At 37.3% G+C, this 22,090-nt stretch overlaps 1 protein-coding gene across 2 annotated transcripts in view; it reads left to right on the forward strand.

Annotated features, from left to right (window-relative positions):
• Nucleotides 1-22,090, forward strand: part of SIK2 (salt inducible kinase 2) — a 135,452-nt gene that overhangs the window by 11,672 nt on the left and 101,690 nt on the right. Inside the window, exon 1 of one of the 2 annotated variants that reach the window (XM_012749552.3) lies at nt 10,379-10,646. The exons of the other annotated variant lie outside the window; for it this stretch is intronic. Within the exon in view, the coding sequence (XP_012605006.1) occupies nt 10,512-10,646 (135 nt within the window). The 5' untranslated portion in view covers nt 10,379-10,511. Of the gene's footprint in view, nt 1-10,378; nt 10,647-22,090 lie in introns of those variants that run through there. 2 annotated transcript variants of the gene reach the window in all.

The following is a 22,090-nucleotide window of genomic DNA, read 5'->3' on the forward strand; positions in this document are numbered from 1 at the left end:
CTTTTGACTTTAAATCACCTTCTATATTCATTCCTTCACAGACAAATTTCTTGAAAGAATGGTCTACACTCACTTTTCTTCATCACTTCCCACTCCAGTTTGGCTTCCACCCCCAGTATTCTGAAATCCTCTACAGAGATCATCAATTATCTCTTTGTGACTAAATCTGATGAATTCCTTTCAATCTTCATCTTGCTTGACATTTTTCAGTGATTGAAAGCACTCCTTCCTCATAGGAAATTCTTGTTTAAACTCTCTTTTCACTAGATTTTAAGGTATTCTTTCCCTATCTACTCTCCTTTTATTTTGCTGGCCTCTTCTCTTTGGTGGGGAGGGGATGCTTCTCTTTATTTGCCCCCTCCGATGATTGCTGAACAAATATTGCAAGATACTGCCTTTTCCTTCACTCTTTTTGGTTTGTTCTAATTTTTTTTTTTTTTTTTTTTTTTTTAGAGATAGGGGTCTCACTATGTTGCCCAGGTTGGAATGCAATGGCTATTCGCAGATGCAATCATAGCACACTACAGCCTCAAACTCCTAGGTTCAAATGATCTTCTTACTTCAGCCTCCCAAGTAGCTAGGACTACAGCCATGCGCCAGCATGCCTGGCCTCCTTCACTCTTGATACTCATATTGAATGATACTGTCTACATTCTTGACTTCAACTATCAGTACTATCACCCTACACCTCTCCCCTGAGCTCCAGATTTATGTATCCAGAACCTATAAATGGCAACACAGAACATTTGACTTCTACCACAACTCATTTTGCTGCAATATAGAGACATTATACATATATTGATTTCTGCACGTTGTTTAACAGTCTTTCATGATTTCCTTGTATATATTGGAGTAATAAGGGCTAAATACCTACGTGAAACAGATTATATGCTCCTTGAGGGCTGGAAGCATATTTCATCCACCTTTCTATGCTCAGTGCCGGCAGAGTGAATGGACATGGCAAGCTCTCGGTAATTGATTGCATCTGTCCACTCCTATCAACAACCTAGGAGCAATCTTCAAAATCTCTGTCCCTCCCAGCCCTCCCATCTTATCACTGCCACAGTTGGAATTCATCACTTGAGCAGCTTCCTATCCAGTTGCAGCTTCATAATTTCTCTATAGAGGGGTTTAGGAGCAGTAGTCTGGCTGAAAGGGGGAGACAGGACCTCCTATGACCAGGCATCTTCCAGTTTTTTCTGTGGACACTCTCATCACTGAGTCTGGATGTTCACAACTGACGGTAGTTGCCTGACCATATCATGCTTCTTCCTACAGTTGAGATCATTATTAATTCTGCTCCTTTCTCTTCAAATGCTTATCCAATCTTTTTTCACCTGGCTTTCACTAGGCCTTTACAACTCTGCTCAGCTTTCATTTTCTGGAGGCCTCTTCTGTGACCCCTTAAATTGAACTGAGTGCCTTTCCTTTGAGCTCCCTGTGCAAACCTCTTATCTTAGCTCTTACAGCATTATATTAAAATTATTTGCTTATGTGTCTATCCTCCTCATAATAATCCTCTGAGGTATGTGCTATTACTTAGCATTATTTAACAGATGAGAAACTGGCAGAGATTGGCTAAGCAACTTTCCCAAGGTCATAAGCTAACAAGTGGTAGAGCCACAGATCACACTTAAGCAGTTGGATTTTAGAGTTCCCTCTCTATGCCACAAAACCCTCAAGGATAAGAACTGTGGATTACTCATATTTGTACCCCTAGTATCTACCATGGTGCCTACCACATGAATGCAATAAATGTCAAACTAAATAGCATTTGTTGAATTCTGATAAAAAAAAAAAAAAGTTTAGGAATTTCAAAATTACTAAGATATGATCTTTACCATCAAAGAAGCTCATTAGCTAGTGGAGTTGAGAAGATTAGTAAGATACTCCAGTAACAGACAGGAATGAACTAAGGGGAAAGTAAGCAACTGAGAGTCAAGTAGCTTACACATTGAAACATTAGCACTAGAATGTCAAGGACTCTCCTGAAAATCTTATCCCAGGAGCATGGATAATAGAATCTTCCAGGAACTCCTGGTTATTGAAAAACCAAATCAAATGAATGTTGACCAATAAGTTGTGGAAGTTAAACTGGCAGATGTCTAGTGGCAAGCTCTAGAACTGTGGCCCAAACCTTGCCGATTTATCAGTTTACCAATCTACAGGCATGAACTACTATGAGCCACACACTTGTACTAGGAGTGACAGTACAAAGAATAATGACTACAAGAAAGATAATAGAAGGCATGTTGATAGAATCTGCAGATAGCTCAGAAAACTAAAGGTTAGGTAATATGGTAGATGACAGAGTAAAGAACCAAAGTGATTCTATTATCTGGAACTATGAGCAAAATCAAGATGACATTTTAACTATTAGAATTTCCATTTATAGTTTCTTAAAAATCAATTGCCCACAAATATTATAAGGGTGACCTAGTACAACAATGATTGTTATCTTTAAAAAAAATTTTTAGTTGGCCTTAGTCTTAACTGTGGGCTGTGGCTGCTAAAAGGAAAACTAGCCCAATCTTTGGCTTCATTACTTAGTATGAGTACAGAGTAAGGATCAAAGGAGGGACTGGTCAATGGACAGTATTCTGCACTGCTTAGACTACATCTAAGCTATTGTGCTCAGTTTTTATTTTATTTTATTTTATTTTGAGACAGAGTCTCACTTTGTTGCCCAGGCTAGAGTGAGTGCCGTGGCATCAGCCTACCTCACAGCAATCTCAATCTCCTGGGCTCCAGCGGTCCTACTGCCTCAGCCTCCTGAGTAGCTGGGACTACAGGCATGCACCACCATGCCTGGCTAATTTTTGTATACATATTTTAGTTGGTCAATTAATTTCTATTTTTAGTAGAGATGGGGTCTCACTCAGGCTGGTTTTGAACTCCTGACCTCGAGTAATCTGCCCACCTCGGCCTCCCAGAGTGCTAGGATTACAGGCGTGAGCCACCACGCCCGGCCTGTGTTCAGTTTTTAGAACAATATTTCAAGAGAGACATTGAAAAAACCAGAGTCCAGACAAGCACCCCCACACACACAAAAAAAACAACAGGTAGAAAGCTGGAAACATAGTCAGCTAGACAGTGAAGCTGGTAATGTTTTGACTAGAGAACTGAAGAAAGAATATGACAATAGGTATGTATATGTTTGTTTGCAATGTCTTGCACCAGAAAAAAGAACTAAAATCTATGGGTAGACGTTAGAAAGAAGTGTATGGAAAGCCAATATAAGGATGTGTTTTCAACTGATGCCAACTGTCTCACAATAGATTGGTTTCCTGCATGAAACAGTAAATCAAAGCTTAATTCCACCTGTCAAGATTTATGTATCAGATGGGAAGATGGACTCATATGATACTCTCTAAGATCCCTTTCAAATATAAGATGCTAAGGAAAGCTGTCATTTGGGAGGAGATGCAAAATATTTTGAAATTATTTTCAAACTTTTAAGAGAATCACATAAATTCTTCATTTAGAGAAGATCCATCAGAGCTAAAACCAAACTAGAGCATGGTTACCCAAAGACTTCCCTGTTAGTACTGTGCTTTTGTTGCACCCCATAAGTTTTGGCATGTTGTGTTTTTGTTTTCATTTGTTTCAAGATTTTTTTTTTTTTTTGAGACAGACTCTCTCTTTGTTGCCCAGGCTAGAGTGAGTGCCGTGGCGTCAGCCTAGCTCACAGCAACCTCACACTCCCGAGCTCAAACAATCCTCCTGCCTCAGCCACCTGAGTAGCTGGGACTACAGGCATGCACCACCATGCCCGGCTAGTTTTTTCTATATATATTAGTTGCCCAATTAATTTCTTTCTATTTATAGTAGAGACGGGGTCTCGCTCTTGCTCAGGCTGGTTTCGAACTCCTGACCTTGAGTGCTCCGCCCGCCTCAGCCTCCCAGAGTGCTGGGATTACAGGCGTGAGCCACCGCGCCCGGCCTCAAGATTTTTTTTATTTCCCTTTTGACTTCTTCCTTGACCCAGTGATTGTTCAGAAGTGTATTGTTTAATTTCCAAATATTTGTGAATGTTCTGATTTTCTTTCTGTTATTGATTTCTAGTTTTATTCCATTGTGGTCAGAAAAGATTTGGTATGATTTCAATCTTCTTAAATTTTTTAAGACTTGTTTTGTAACCTAACATATAATCTATACTATAGAATGTTCCCTGTGTGCTTCAGTAGAATGTGTATTCATATGGAACTACCAAAAACCCTGAATAACCAAAGCAATCTTGAGCAAAAAGAATAATTCCCACTTCTTGATTTCAGAATATATTACAAAGCTACAGAATTAAAACAGTGTAGTACTGGCATAAAGACAGACATACAGACCAATGGAAAAAAATAGAAAGCCCAGGTATAAATCCACACGTATACGGTCAGTTGATCTTCAGCAAGGATGCCAAGCATACAAAATGAGGAAAGGATAGTCTCTTCGACAGATGGTGCTGAAAATACTGGATATCCACGTACAAAGAATGAAACTAGACCCTTATCTTACACTATACACAAAAACCAACTCAAATCGGATTAAAGACTTAAATGTAAGACCTGAAATTATAAAACTCCTAGAAAAAAATGAGAAAAACTTCTTGACATTGGTCTTGGCAATGATTTCTTAGAAATGACCAGAAGCATAGACAACAAAAGCAAAAACAGACAAGTGGGACTACACTAATCTAAAAAGCTTCTGCACAGCAAGGGAAACAATCAACAGAGTGAAAAAGCAACTATGGAATGGGAGAAAAATAATTGCAAACCATATATCTTATAAGAGGTTAACATCCAAAACATATAAGGAACTCCTACAACTCAGTTGCAAAAACCCCAAATAACTTGATTTAAAAATGAACAAAGGACTTCAATAGATATTTCTCCAAAGAAGATATACAAATGGCCTATGAAAAGGTACTTAACATCACTAATCACCAGGGAAATGCAAATCAAAACTACAATGAGATAGCACCTCATACCTGTTAGCATTGTATTATTAAACACACACACACACACACACACACACACACACCCCAGAACAAAAGATAATGAGTGTTGGCAAGGATGTAGAGAAATTGAAGCCCCTATACACTGTTGGTGGGAATGTAAATCAGTGAAGCATTATGGAAATCAGTATGGAGGTTCCTCAAAAAAATTAAAAATAGAACTACCATATGATCCATCAATCCCACTCCTGGGTATTTATCCAAAGGAATTGAAATCAAGATCTCAAAGAGATATCTGCACTCCCATATTCATTGCAGCATTATTCACAATAGCCAAGATATGGAAACAACCTAAATGTCTACTGACAGATGAATGGGAAGTTAAAAAGAATTTATACACACACACACTAGAATATTACTCAGCCTTAAAAAAGAAGAAAATCCTGCCAAATGCAACAAGAAGGATGAACTTGGAAGACATTAAGCAAAATAAGCCAGTTATAGAAGGACAAATACAACATAATCCCATTTATATGAGGTGTCTAAAATAGTCAAGCTCATAGTGCTTATAATTGACAATACTCTACTGTACACTGAAAAACTTAAGAGAGTAGATCTCAAGTTAAGTATTCTTACTTGCCCATACACACACAAAGGGGACAAGGGGAAATTTTTGGAGATGACAGATATGTTTAGTACTTCAATTGTATTGATAGTTTCGCAGGTGTATGCATATGTTCAAAGCCATCAAATTGCATACATTAAATATGTTCAGTTTTTCATATATCAATTACACCTAAATAAAGCTATTAAAAAAATAAAAATGCTAAACGAAGTTTTCTTTAAGTAATCTCAATCCTCCAGTTTATTTCCATAATAGTACCTTATACATAGTAACACCCACATGTTCATTAACCTATCTGATTGATGCTTGTTTCATGAATATCTGTAATTTATACTAATAAGAAGCACTTGGGCCGGGCGCGTTGGCTCACACCTGTAATCCTAGCACTCTGGGAGGCTGAGATGGAAGGATAGCTTGAGGTCAGGGGTTCAAGACCAGCCTGAGCAAGAGCGAGACCCTGTCTGTACTAAAAATAAAAAAAATTAGCTGGGCAACTAAAAATAGAAACAAAAAATTAGTCAGGCTCGGTTGCAAGTGCCTGTAATCCCAGCTACTTGAGAGGCTGAGGCAGGAGGATTACTTGAGCCCAGGAGTTTGAGGTTACTGTTAACTAGGCTGATACCACACTATTCTAGCCTCGGCAACAGAGTAAGACTCAGTCTCAAAAACAACAACAAAAAAGAAGTGCTTGGAATTGGCACAGGTCAATGATTTGGATTTTCTCGTGTAATTTCTGCCTTTGTTAATATGAAAAGCAAAGTATTCATTCTAGCTTCGTAATCTATTTTTTCTAAGCAAAGTCATCTAATGAAGATTTCACCAGTTTTTGATTTGTACTAAATCTAAATCCAGGCCAGGTGTATTGATTTTCCTTCAGTCCTAAAATGAAAAAACAGTAAAAAGGCAGATGTTCATGATCAAGGACACACAGGTATATACCTTGTTTTTCAAGTTCACAGGCCATCTGCTTTAGCAAAATATGTATAGCATTGTGAGCCACAAAGTTTTCTTTCCTCACATTTCAGATCACTTCTTCATTACCTCTTTGCTAACTCCTCTCATTCCACATTTTTATTAGTCCACTTTATTCTAAGTGTGTTACAGGATTAATTCTTAGTGTCTTATCATCATCTTAATTCTATCTGTATTCCCTTTGGCCTTTCAAAGTGTTATGTTAACATTTTTTTAAACCAACTCAATGGCAAATATAGTAGACTCACAGCATCAGTTGGGATTGCTGCATTTGAAAAGTCAAGCATATAGAAAATCTAGTGACTAGTATGCTCTACCTCACTGACACTAAAACCAGAGATGCAAAAGATGGTGACTGTCTGAAACTCTCTTTCCTTCTCCCTCTTATCTTTCATTCGTTTTTCCCGAGTGTGTGTGTGAGGGCGTGGGGGGTGGGTGTGTATAGAAAGAGAAAGAGGAGAGAAGGAGGGAGAGAGAAAGAGAAGAGCAAAGTAGGAGTTGGATAATAACAATTGCTAAAATGTATACAGCTATTGGGCGGGTGCGGTGGCTCACGCCTGTAATCCTAGCTCTCTGGGAGGCTCACGCCTGTAATCTTAGCATTCTGGGAGGCTGAGGCGGGCGGATTGCTTGAGGTCAGGAGTTCAAAACCAGCCTGAGCAAGAGCCAGACCCTGTCTCTACTATAAATAGAAAGAAATTAATTGGCCAACTAATATATATAGAAAAAAAATTAGCCAGGCATGGTGGCGCATGCCTGTAGTCCCAGCTACTCAGGAGGCTGAGGCAACAGGATTGCTTGAGCCCAGGAGTTTGAGGTTGCTGTGAGCTAGGATGACGCCATGGCACTCACTGTAGCCTGTGCAACAAAGCGAGACTGTGTTTCAAAAAAAGAAAAAAAATATGTATACAGCTATCGTTTAATTGGAAGCAAAAGCATATAAGCAACATATAGGATTGAAATAGGAGAAGGATCTTTGGATTGAGGAAATAGAGTTGAATCACAAAATCCAAAGTCGAAGTATTCTAAATTAGTCCACATATTTCTGCAGAGTTTACAACCTACCAGTAATTTTCAGTTGCACATCCATTGCATTTCCACATGGGCAAGGTTGATTTTTGGGATATGCCCTTTTACCTCTTTCCTATCTTTGGCCTCTCTTTCTCTAACTTTCTCTCTAGACACTCAGCATACTCACATTGAACTCTGGTTTTCCAAAAACTTCTGGTACTCCCTGCCATCCTTTTTTCTTCTTTCTAGCCCCAAATCAGTTCTTATTCCAGGACTGTACAAGTAGGTAGTTGGCCTGGTTATCTGATTAAAATAATTAGATAAAAAGGAGTCAATTTCTGTTCAAAAGGTATACTTTAAAGGAGAAGGTTGTTAACTCTAGTGGGTCTCTATGTACATTTTCTGGTTCCTGAGTAAGTGGCTTTTCATCAGACTCCCAAAGGCACCCAGCCCCAGGACAATTAAAATACATTCATCTAATTAGCCATATGCATATGGGAACTATTTTTGAACTGGTATACAAAAATGGGCTCCTGCTCTAGTTAGAGGAACCCTCATATACAACTTCTATCAATCCAGAAATCTGATCAGTCTTACAGCCAGTGAGCAGTGGAGGGCCAACAGCCAATCAATCTTGCACTAATAAAATAAAATATATAAATAAAATAAATTTTAAAACAAAATATAGTAAATATACACATGATATATTAATTTTCATTGAAAAATTAAACTACAGAAAAGTTGTAAAAACAGTACAATAAACTACCATCTACACTTTATCTAGATTTATTAATTTAACAGTTTGTCACATTTACTTTATCTATCTTTGCTAAACCATTTGAGAATAAGTTGCATATATCAAAAACTTTTATCACTAAATACTTCAGCGTTTATCTCTTAATAATGGATACTCTCTTTCATAACCACAGTACAATTATAAAATGCAAGAAGCTTGACAATGAAACAATATTCTTATCTAATATGCAGTTCATATTCAAATTTCAGCAATTGTCCTGAAAATATTCCTTTATAGCATTTTTTCCAGGATCACATGTTGCCTTTAGTGGCATGTCTCTTTAATCCCTTAAATCTAGAACAGTTCCTTACCCTTTGTCTTTTATGACACTGATTTTTAAAAGAGTACCAATCATCTATTGGGTAGAATGTTTCTCAGATTACATCTTTCTGACTATTTTTAGATTCATAATATGAATTTTTGTCAGGGATACTACATAAGAGATATTGATTGTGTTCTCAGTACCTCACATCAGGAGGCACATCATGTCATTTTATCCCATAATTGGTGACATTAACTCTGAGCATTTGGTTAGGATGGTGTCTGCCAGATTTGTTCACTGTCAAAATACCTTTGTTAACCCTTTGTAATGCATAAAAAAATCTGAAGACTGTGTAAATATCCCAGCCAAATTTCACCCAGTGATTTTAATATCTATTGATAATTTTGTCTGGATCAATTATTATTATAAAAGTTGTGAGATGATTTCCTAATTTCATCATTTCTTCCACATGTGTTAGCTGGCATTCACTGTCAAGAACTTTCATTCCCACCCCCCTTTACATTTGTTTATTTATTTAAAAGATTAAGCACGTACTGATGAATTCTTTTTAAAAATTAAATGTGTTATAATTCATTTCTCTCAGTATTCATTCTTGATGCTCAAATCGTCTCAGACATGATAAGGAGACCTTCAAGCTGTCTTCTTTTTTTCTTTTGACATATTCTCCTTGACATATCCAAGAAATCTCCTTGCTTTCCGGAACAAGGTCTTTCGAGGGCATTTTATACTTTCCCTCTCTCTGTTCTGGAATCAGCCATTTCGTCAAGGACTCTGCTTGTTTTTAGTGGAGAATGGTATTTAGGAGCCAAGGCTTGGAGGCACATAATATAGCTCAAAATATTAAAATGTCGCTTCTCCTGTTTCCCTGGGTCGCTATATGGAAATCACTCGTGTGGTGATTTACAATCCTAACTCTAGCATTACTTGTGTAACTTTGGCAATTCCCTTCATTCCTGCGGCCTGCTTCGTCATCTGAGAAGAAATTGGATTAGATAAATATTTCTTAACCTTTTCAGGGTCACCGACACATTTGGGAATATGATAGAAGATATGATCCCATCTCCCCACAGACATGCTCAGAAAAGCAAACATTTGCCTACATTTCCTGGGGTTCCAGGCTCTGAAGCCCAGTTGAGGCTCTAAATCTCCGATTAAGTGATCTCTAGGGTCTCTTCAACGCTGGACATTCCGCGAGTCTATAAGCGACCGTGCTGCTGTCAGCATGATTCCTCGGAGACATCAAATGTGGAGGGATTTATATAGCAACGAGATGAGAACAAGATACAAAGGAAGGAGCCTGTGAGCAACGCGTTGCTCAGCCCTTTGCCGGTGCCAAATTTAAGGTGCACTGTACTCATAGGTGACGGGTTTTGGCGGGAAGGGCCCGGGGTGGGCGGAGAACGCCGGGGCGGAGAAGCCCACAGGCCGGATCCGCGTCGCTGCAGCCCTCGGCACCGCCCACCAGGGCTCGCTCTTGCCCTTCGGCTGGAAGGCCGAGGAACGGGGCGGGCCGGGCGACGACCCCGCCCCTGGCAGCGGCGAGGCGGAGGGGAGAGGCGAGGGCGCCAGAGCCGGAAGGAGCGCGCCGGCCTGGCCCGGCGCCCCTCCCCGCGCGCCGGCCCCCCTCTCCCGCCCGCCGCCGACGTCGGCGGTGCTCCGGTCGCCATGGTGACCAATCGAGGCCCGGTCCCGCCCCCGCCCCCATGCCCCGGCCCCCTGACGTCGGCGCACGTCAGCGGCGGCGCGCGCCTGGCTGGGCCCTGCGGAGCGGGAGGGAAGGAGCGAAGGAGCAAGCGGAGCGGTCGTCGCCCGAGCCGAGCCGCGCCGCCAGCCCGCCAGCCCGCGCTCCTGTCCGCCGTGTCTAGCAGCGGGGCCCAGCATGGTCATGGCGGATGGCCCGAGGCACTTGCAGCGCGGGCCGGTCCGGGTGGGGTTCTACGACATCGAGGGCACGCTGGGCAAGGGCAACTTCGCCGTGGTGAAGCTGGGGCGGCACCGGATCACCAAGACGGAGGTGCGGCCCGGGGCTCGGCGGGAGCGTCCGAGGAGAGGGCTCGGGAGAGGCGCTGTTTGCCGAGAGGGGCGGCAGCAGTGGTGGGACCGGGGAGACCCGAGAGGCCGCGCCACCGGCGAAGGCGAGCGGGCCTGGGACTGTGAGGACCCAGGAGGTGCAGGGGCTCGGGGAGCAGCGCAGGGATCGGGCCCGGTCGCCGGGACCCGAGTGTCGTCCGACTGGAAACCCGACCGGCCGGGGCTTCGCTTTCCCCTACGCCACCCCCGGTGGTCACACGGAATTTCGCCCAGAGCCTCCCACCCGGGCCGTGACCTGCTCTGTGGCCTCCGCTCCGGAGCCCAAGTTCCGCGTCTTCCCTGCTTTCGGCTGGGGGTGGGGTGGGAGGGGAAGTCTCGGTGCTCCCGGGCTGCGCCGAGGGAGACGTCGCTAGCCGGAGGAGGGGACCGCCTGAGCTTGGGCTCCGCGGGTCGGGGATCGAGCGGCCCCGGCGACCCCGGCGTCCTTCCCCTGCCCCGCGAGGAAGGGGCCCCGGTGGCCGGGAATGCCCAGACAGCCACTGTCCGTCTTCTCTCCTTGCTTTTGCCCCGCGGTGTCTCTGATTTGCTGTTTGGCTAGCTTGATCTCTTGCCTAGGGCATTTCCATCTAATACTCCAGACAATAGAATTGGTTGAAATGGTCATCTCTGCATTTGCACAGTTGGTGGGTTGGTCTTTCTTGTCTAGGGTTGTCCCTTTACCAGGTGTGCGTTCTGGCTGTGAATACGCATTCCTTAAACCTCGTCGGATTCCGCCTCTCTACTCATAAAGCCCTCAACTGCTTCCTGGCGGTGAATCCAGCACCCCTCTTCATTGCACATTCTAATGCACCGCACATATTTTCTCGCAAGTCTCTGTTCTTACCTAACCCGCCTCCCTTCCTTCCACTGCCTCAAGCTGCTCTCCTCAGGGTCTCTATTTTAAGACGTGCAAATTAAATACCTTAGCTTAGAGAAACGGTGGAAGCAAAACCATTCTTTAGAATAAAATCTAGTGGTTTTGATGTATCTACTCTGCTTTCTTGTAGTTGCTACTGGAGTTTCATCCTTTTTCATCCCCCCCCCCCCCAGTTTTCAACCTATTCCGTTTTTTCCCTTGTTAGTACGAATGCACTAGAGTTTGAATGTGGAATAAAGTGGGACTTTTTTCCAGAACGACTTAGGTAAGGCGAAGGGCATTTGGAAACTTGAGTGATTTTTGTGGCTGTTGTACTTAGAAGTTTTGTTTAATGTCGGTTTCCAGAAGGAAGAGACATATGCCATTCAGTCCTACTCGCTGTTTGCCTTCTTCGACTGATCCTGAAGCAGTCTAGATCTGACTTATTTTGTAGCATCAGGACCAAGGTCACAGATTTTCCTCTCACAAATTTACCAGTGTTAACAATTTTGATTGTTTGTAATGATAGTGGTAATCTGGCTATGGTGGCATTACTAAGTCTTTGCATAACTTAATCTGATCCCAGCATTTTTAAAAATGAAGAAATTGATTCCATTCCTCTGAAGAGCCATGGCCTTTTGCCATGCCATTTCCCCTGGACTTACATAAAAAGAAGGCATTTTAAATGCGTAATTTTGAGTCCTTGCTTAATGACTGTCTGAAAAGCAAACAAATTGCGAGTTATAGACCGGTTCTACAGAACTTTTGAACTAGAATATATACGTGGTAGAATTATTCCAAACCCATCAGTTCACAACATTTTTTCCCATCAGGCCTTATTGGATTCATAGCAAGATTTAATTAAGTCAGTTGTTTTTTATCAGGTCAAATTTAGTTAATACAGTATCTATTTAAGAGCTGATTAAGTGGAACTGATAGCGACTGACACTTGAGGTTGACAATTCAAATGGTGTCCCCTTTAAACTGATACATTTTAGAGAGCTAGGGGGCACTGTAGAGTAGTATCGTGGTTTGGCTATCACAGTTAGATCAATGCATTCATTTGTAATTGAAGGTACAGGTTAGATCATGAAAGAGCACTTAGATCCTAAATTGTGTGTGTAGTATATGTATTTTAAGTGATTTAGGTTAAAAGCTAAATTTTTAGTCCACAGAAATCATCTCCCTTGTGCTTTTTCTAAAGAAATCGTTAACATAAAAACTAATAGTGTCAATTTAAGATGGGTGAGTGTGTTTGTAGTAATTTGGTGCAATTAGAGATAATGTGGAGGGGGTGAGGGAAATGTCAAGGCAATTGCTGAACAGAAAAGTTAGATCTCTAGATTTGTGAAGCTGCTCTGTGAATTTTTATAGGTAATTTACATTAATGATTGTTTAGCAAGGGCACAGATACAATTGTTTCATAGAGTATTCAATTTGTTGTTAATGAGTTTTTTTACAGCAGTATTTGTTAACTTCATTCATTCACTGGATAAATATGTGTATTTTTGATAAATACAACAACCTTAAAAACTATAAGATGGCTAGTGAAAACTTTGTTTTATTTTAAATTATTTTAGGCTCTCATTGCTGATCAGACTACAGTAAACATAGAACAATAAATATGGTATAAAAAACAATTACCAAAATATCATTATAAAAGTTTCTTTATATACTCTATTTTAAATCAATATAAGTTTGTATGCTTTAAAACTTAGAGGCCTTTTTCACCCAAGTTTGATCCTGAGACAAATTTTAGTTTTTAGCTTAAACATCTACAGGATGAACAATTGGAACTTTTATTTTTAATTGAGTCTTGTCTCTTGTTCTGTATCACTCAAAAATGATCTATTTTCTACAGAGCTTGGGAGATCCAAGTTTGTTTCCCTAAAAAAAAAAAATTAGTAGACAGAAGAGATCTTCAATTTGATTTAATCTATCAAGTAGCTTAACACTTTAAGAAATATAATTACATCATCATCTGAAGCGGTATTCTTATGTTATTAAATCTCTGTGAATTTTACACACAAAAGGGAAAGCAGGTGGTGGTAGAATCTAGCTTCCTAATATAATACTTCATAAAAGCTTTGTAGTGTTGGTTTGTGGTTTATGAATTAGAGAAGCTAATTTTATAAAATTAGCATAATGGGAAAAGAATAATGGCATTTAAGCTGTTAAACTATTTTAGGCAGTAGTGGTTGCTAGTTTGCTATTCCGTGAATGTCCTTGAGTAGTGTTTTATTAATACTACACAGTACTAGGAAATAACTTTTTCTTTCTAGGTAATTGTATAGCTAGTCTTTTGTCTCTTAAGTAAAATTCTAGAAAAGCCACTTATGCCCTTACATTTTTTTTTCTGACTTTTAAAGAAATAGTGTTTTACTATACAAAATATAAAAAATAAGGAAAAGTAAAGTGCATAAAAAAGCATATGTATAGTTCCTTCACCAATGGGAATAAACCATTCTTAACATTATGACATATTTCCCCCTAGTCTTTTTATTTAAATGCATTTTTTTCCATAGATGAGAGAACATGATACACTATAAATTATATTTTTTCCACTTAACATTATAACCTAAGCATTTTGTGTATTATATATAACTTTATAAAACATTTTTAATAGCTGCATAGTGTTCTATATCTTGTGGATGAATCCGATTTTACTTAATGATTCCTTTATTATTGAATATTATATATTTCCACTTTTCACTTGTAGTAAATAATTTGAAGTAAACATTTTTTTTTATATTCTGTGTCGCATATTACATTTTTTTAAGAAGGAAGAATCGCTGGTAAATTCCTCGAAGGGAATTTACTAAGTGAGAAGGTATCATTTCTACATTAAAGAGTAGTATATGTTTATTACCAAATCTATCATGTTTTTATTGAAAAACTTAAAAGTATAGATAAATTAAGAGAATTACCCATAATATCTATCTAGATAAGTGTCATTACTTATTTTTCAGACCTTGCTGTCTGTGATAGATAACTGAGTTTTCCCCAACACCATACTTCTTGTATTGCTGAGCTAAAGAATATGTAAGTGTGTGGTCCATAGAATCGTAAAGATATTTCACAGAGTTTCTGAAAATTATCTTTTTAAAATAGCATGTAGGCATTAGGCTCCTTATCCTTCAGAGAACCTGGAATGCAAAACTGATATCAAGGACATTCTGAAAATTGCTTTTGTTCACTGAAAAGCTTTCTATGTGCATTTTGGGGCTTTTATAGTTAGACACAATTCTTTAACTATAACCTTAAAATGTAAGATTTTTTAAAGCTTTTCAAAATAGGTAAAAGTATCAAAATTACATTTTTGTAGCAAAGGTAGTGACAAGAGAAGGGCATATTACACCCTAATTAGGATGTTTCTTGAAAAGGACTCTTTTTTATAAATAAATTTGAGTTTTATATTTTGCTTGAAAATTTTAAGACTCCTCTCAATAGTCTTGGAATTAATCTTGCACCATGAAATATTCCAGATTTCAAGGAGCAGCTGTACTATATGCAATGAAAGGACTTTTTACAAAACAACTTAATCACTAATATTTGTATCTAGTCCTGTGTATAATCTTTAATTGTGTATTGAAATAAAAATTATATTTGTCATAGAATATATATGCTTTCTTAGAATTATTCTCTAGTTTCTTGAAACTTCAGACAAATAGTATTTGTCAAATTATTCTGCTAAATATTGTTCAGAATGATCTGTTCTTTTTTGGGAGGGGGAACAAACATACAAAATACGAGTTGTGTAAATTTTTACATTTTGTGGAAATTTTTAACTTTAACAGAGTTTAATGTGTTCTGATTTTAAATCTTCTGGGAAATTCTATCTCAGTACCAAGCAATTAAGAAAACATTTATTTGGAAATAACTGAAACTGACCTCTCTTCTTGGATTCACATGATGACATTTGATTTATGACCCACTACTGATTACAAATTCATTTCCTTAGAGGCAGATGGATTCCAGAATTCATTAAGATCTCTTTCTTTCCTCTTTAGTGTACCTAATACCTCTCCTGTTTTCCACCTCTATCTTTTTGAAATAAATTATTTATGTAAAAGTTTCTTTATACAGAACATTTGTGGAGAATGCTTTCCCGTCCTTCAAAGAGAAACAGCATATATATCCAGTTTGAGATTATTAGAAGATTGAAAGACAATTAAACTTGGGAATTTCATCAGGAACTCTTCATTTAAAAAAAAACATTTTAAAAATGTACAGATTAAGAGCTGAATCTTGGATGCATTAAACTGAGAGACAATGCTAAAATTTTGTTTTAAATTCTTCTTTAAAGTAAACATCGTATTTATATGGTTTTTTCCCAGTTACAGAAGTTATGCATGGTCATTGTAGACATTGTTGAAAAGCCCAAAGAAGAAAATAAACATCCTTACTTCCACTTTCCAGACCCAACGATAACTGCTGTTAATATTTGCTTCATATCCTCTTAGTTATCCACGTATATTTTATGTGTATGTAATAAAGTTGTCATCTCTACATATAATCTGTGTTTTTTACTTAGTGTGTTATTAACATTTCTCCAAGTTAAAAAATGAACTAAAGCATGGTTAAATAGTATTCTTGCATATGACTATCAATATTTTATTTAATCAGTTTTCTGTTATTGAACATTTAGTTTATTTCTTTCTCTTGCTGTTTCTTTTTCTTAAATGTTTCAGAGGACATTCTTCTTCATACATCTTGGTGCATGTATCTGATTATTTCCTCAGGGTAATTCCATAGTGATGGAATTCTTGGATCAAGGAATATGTACGTTATGTATCTTATGGCATGAGATGCCAAATGACCCTCCAGAAAAGGAATACCCATCAGTTTTCACCAGGAAGAACACACATTTCCCAGGAATATTATTTTCTAAATCTTTGTCAGTTTGATAGGGGAAATTAATGCTCTGTGCTATTTTTTTAAACAAGTTCTATTTTTATCTTTTAATTGACAAAAATTATTTTTTTCTTTTTGTTATTTTAATTTGTATATCTTGATTACTTTGTATAGTTTTTATATGATGATTATTTGCATTTCTTTGGTAAATTGCTTTTTTGTCCTTTGGCTCATTTTTTAATTGCATTGTCTTTTTTGTTGATTTGTACTTTTAATATAGGAGATTATTTTTAATCACTTCTTTTATAGTCTTAAAATTTCTCAGTTTAATTTTTCTAGATATAAAAGCATAGGGCCATTGACCTTTCCTCCAGTATTTTCCTTACCCACTATTAATAGTCAAATTTAAGTCTTAGTGAGCGTTTATTATTTAAATACTTTCAGTTTAAAAGTTAAATTTATATCATAAAAAATCTAATTTTTATTTATTCTGAGAAGGTAGCTAGAGAATTCCATGTCAGTTTTACTATTGATTTTTACTGCTTTCAGAAATTCTTTTATTATAGATCACTCAATCACAGGTACTTTTCAATCATATGATAGGCTGGTATATTGTAATTCCACCAGTGATTTCTTGTATAAGTTGAAAAGTGTGTTTATTTTTTTAGTTTCAAAGATATGATTGTATAGTGGGGCAAATGCTACTTGGTACTTCAGAAGGACAGTGTAGAATTAGTATATTAGTAGTAAATAGCACTAATGTAAATATCAGAGACAACAAACATGTTAATCTCTCTGATTAGTTATTAAAATAACTCTTTTTTTTATTATTTCAGCATATTATGGGGGTACAGATTTTAAGGTTTCAATAAATGCCCTTTTCCCCCCTCCCCCCACAAGTCTGAGTTTCCAGCATGACCATCCCCCAGATGGTGCACATCTCACTCATTATTTATGTATATACCCGCCCCCCTGCCCCTCCCACCTGCCCTATACCCTATTACTGTAGTACCTATGTGTCTACTTAGGTGCTACTCAGTTAATACCAATTTGCTGGTGAGTATATGTGGTGCTTGTTTTTCCATAGAATAACTCTTATTGTGTAACTTCTTTATAAAGTCCTCAAAAGCTTTTTTTTTTAATCTGTGGATTTATAGAACCCAGAACTTACTTTCATATGTGTGGTTTCTTTAAATGCATGAGATTAATATTTCTTTTATGAGAAGTGAAATAACTTTTTTCTAAAATTATCAAAGACAAGATAACATTAATAATTTAAAATATTAAAAAATTCCTTTTATTCATCAGCTTAACATCTTTTTTTCATTTCTGCTGTTACATTTAATTCTCTGTCCCTGCAAATTTGTATAGTTGTTACTTTCCTATGTATTTTTTAAAATGTAACATTGTTGGAAACATCTCTATGTATATGGTGTTCTTAACATTTAAATCATAATATAGCCATTTTCTAGAGAATTTAGAAAATGAGACAATGAAAATAATAATTTCATAGAAGTTAGCATAGATGATAAATAACTCTATTTTTCTGGGTTTTCTGTTCTGATTAGAAAAGTAATACATGCTCACTGAAGAAAAATTGCACAGAAAACTATAAAGCAGTAAAATAAAATAATCCATTATCTTTTTATCTCAACATTTTTATCATATTTGTATCTGGTTTTTCCTGGTCTTTTTCTATACATATCTTCTGTTGAGACTGCGCTGATAATTCTCATTTTCTAATACTCTATTGAATATATTTACACATAAATCTTTATCATCATTTCAGATTATTTCCTTCAAATAATTTCTCAGAAGAAGAATCCTTAGTCTAAATGGGATGGATGATTTTTAAGGTTCTTAATAAAGACTACCAAATTGCTTTCCAGAAAAATTATGACCTATTTTATATTTCTGCCAGCAATATCTAAAAATGGCCATCTTATTGAACCTTAACTCATAAGGGTATTTATTTTTTAATCTTTGTAAATATAATAAATGAAAATGGTATTTTACTGTTTTTAATTCACATTTTCATGAGTGTTCAGTGTTTCATGAAATTCAGTGTTACTTTATATAGAATTTAGTTTTATAGTAATCATTTCTAGTTTTTCCTATATGTCCTCCAGAGTTATAGAGGAAACTTTCCTTTTGTCCCTTAGTAGGAAGAATATTAGTTTTTCTATCATCATCATAAATTCATTAAAGTTTTTTGTTTTTTGGTTTTTTTTTTAAGACAGAGTCTCACTCTGTTGCCTGGACTAGAGTGCATTGAATTTTTTTAAAAAAGAGAACACATGTATAATTAAGAATTAGAGAGTTGAATAGATGAACAACTATAAGAAAGGGATCTCTCAATTTATGGAGTCCCTTGCTTGCCTTTCTTTCTTGTGACCAAGCAGATTTTGTCTCTGGTACTATGCTTAGAACTAAATAGATGAAACGATGTAGAGAGAAAGATTCTAGAAATCTAAATTCATACTTATCCTTAAAATGAACTTTTGGAACATGACCTTTTTATAAATTGAGAGCTTTCAGTACACCATTAGGAAAATCCCCAAATATTAAGTTTTTTTGTGGATAAAATTTGTACATTTTGTTCTCATAGACCTATTAAGTTCCTGGAGGGTAGAAATCAGATTTCATTCATTTTTGTGTCCCAGGCATAATTCCTGGCACACACTAAGTGCTCAGTAAATGTGTAACTAATAGGCTCTTTGAAATAGTGAAAAGATTGAGCTTGGAGGTAGAAGACCAAGGGTTTTTGTATCTTAACTTACTAGAGCTTTAGGACATTTATAGATTATGTAACATCTTTTGAACCTCTGTTTCATTAACTCATGGTTATAAACTGCTTGTTCCATTTACTTCACAGAGTTGAGAAATAAATGAGATAAAATATGTTAAAGTAGCTGATAGAATTTTGAAAGTGCTGTGCAGTTGTAAAAGTCATCACCACCATCATTATTGTATGTATTTCTGGGAAGTACTTGGTAAAGAGCTCTATTGTTAGGAAATTACCTGGAAGAGTTTGGCAGAGGCTGCTAGCTGATCACCAAAAATCCACTGTTTCTTCTTCCTTCTAGGCCTACAACTGGACTGTTTCTATTCCTCCCTTGCATTTAGGTGTGGTCATATGACTGAGTTCTAACTAATGGGATGAGCAGAAATAATATGTACCACTTGTAGGCCTGGCCCATGAAAACTTACCATGAGACCCCACCAAGCCCTTTTTTCCTTCTGTCTAGCTGGAAAGAAGATCACCTTCAGGTTAACCTTGGAATCTATATGTTAAAGATAATAAAGCCTCCTTGAGTCTCGTATGCCTGCTAATTTCACCCATCCAGTTCTGCTGCATAAGCAAGAAATAAACTTCTGTTGAGCTTGGATCATTATATGTTTTGAGGTCTACTTGGCAAAGCAGTTAGACTGTCCCTTATCACAAGGAATATGCTAACATATGTTCTCCTTTTTCTTTAGAGAAGAATAATCCTCTTATAACAGCCTTAAAAACAAGGGATAACGATGTAAAGAAATAAATATATATATTTGGGGTCATAGGTAGGTAGACAGAGAGTCTGTGACCCAAAGTGAAGAGAGAATTATGTTATTTGAGAATTTTTTTATTGAGAAAAGATAAATAATGATGTTTATAATTGTTTCTTAAAGTTTAGACAATTTATATATTTTACTTTTTCATTGTTTAGGCCAAGGTTCCAAAATAATATAAAAGAGGAGATATCCGTGGGTAATATCTTTAATTGGCATTTAGTATCCAAACCTTTTCTTCAGTATTGAATATGATACTCAAAATACATACAATATGAAATTGTCTTATGACAGTAATACTGAGATTTTAAAACCATAGTTCTTTTCTCCCCAACTCTTTCTATTTATTAGATGATTGTGACCCATCTCATAAAAGCTTTGTTTTGATGAGAAGGGTCCTGGTATCTAGACTCACTCCAAAAATTGTAGGGCAAAACATTTTCTTCAAAATATGCGTGTCTTTGAAGTTCCATGTTACTATCCTGAGAAATATTGAGAATATTCAAATGTACACTTATTTGGCAACTTTTACCCAAAGTGACGGATAATACTGGTTTCTATCATGCTTTTTTAGAATATTCTGATTATGGTAATAATTAAAACTTCCATCAAACATAATGAAAATAGCTATCACAGAACCTATGCACCTTCTGCCTTGAGAAGGATCTACCCCCTTTCTTCTTAGGCAATACATTTAGTTTTACACATTATGTTTGATAATCTGATTTCCCCTGGGAAGCTTGGGTGGTTCTGTGAGTTACAATTAATTCAAATCAGGGAACAAGCTGTGGACAGCAAGTTAGAAATAGAGAAAGGTAAGAAAGAAACCGTACAGTAGAGCTTTAGGAGATAACTGCTAAGGACAGCAGCCATTAGGAAAGAAGAAAAAATTACAGTTGACCCTTCAACAGGGTGGGAGTTAGGGACACTCACTCCACCCCTGCCCCAGCAGTTGAAAATCCAAGTATAAGTTTTGACGCCCCAAAAACTTAACTACTGATAGCCTTCTGCTGACCAGAAGCCTCACCAGTAACAAACAGTCAACACATTTTGTATGTTATATGTATTATATACTATATTCTTACAATAAAGTAAGCTAGAGGAAAAACCTTATCAAGAAAATCATAAGGAAGAGAAAATATAATTACTATATTCATTAAGTAGAAGTGGATCATCATAAAGGTCTTCATCCTTGTTGTTTTCACATTGAGTAGGTGGAAGAGGAGGAGGAGTTCTTGTTATCTCAGGGGTGGAAGAAAATCTGTGTATATTGGACCCACGCAGTTCAAACCTGTATTGTTCAAGGGTCAACTGTAATTGTGTGAATAGGAGACTGAGGAAATTAAGTGAGGTGACAAGCTGAGTCCTATTTTCTTGGATACCTTTTGGGAGTATTGAACTATTACAGAACATAACAATAGTTGGTGTATTAAAAATTACCTGGAAACAACAACATAGATTAGATTATGTTTAGAATACTTTTTGATAATCCAAGAATGGATTAATAAAATGTGGTATATGTATACCATGGAGTACTATTCAGCTCTAAGAAACAATGGTGACATAGCACATCTTATATTTTCCTGGTTAGAGCTGGAACCCATACTATTAAGTGAAGTTTCCCAAGAATGGAAAAACAAGCACCGCATATACTCACCAGCAAATTGGTATTAACTGAACAGCACCTAAGTGGTCACATAGGTACTACAGTAATAGGGTATTGGGCAGGTGGGAGGGGGGCGGGTATATGCATACATAATGAGTGAGATGTGCACCATCTAGGGGATGGTCATGATGGAGACTCAGACTTGTGGGGGGAGGGGGGGAATGGGCATTTATTGAAACCTTAAAATCTGTACCCCCATAATATGCCGAAATAAAAAAAAAAGAATACTTTTTGATAGACTATGAAGTGTATTTTAATACATTTCTAGTAAGTATAAATTTATTTGGATAGTTCCCAATTATCTGAAAAATTCATTTAAATCAGAATGCTATATTCCTAATCTAATTTTTAAAAATTAGTTCTTTTTAGTTGGATGGGGAAAAAAGTATGTGAGTGTTGAATTCTATGTATTTATGCACCTTCAAATGTAATTCCTTCAGCAGATTACTAACCTTGGAATTGT

Source organism: Microcebus murinus, chromosome 4 (genome assembly GCF_040939455.1).
Source record: "Microcebus murinus isolate Inina chromosome 4, M.murinus_Inina_mat1.0, whole genome shotgun sequence".
Taxonomy (NCBI): Eukaryota; Metazoa; Chordata; class Mammalia; order Primates; family Cheirogaleidae; genus Microcebus; species Microcebus murinus.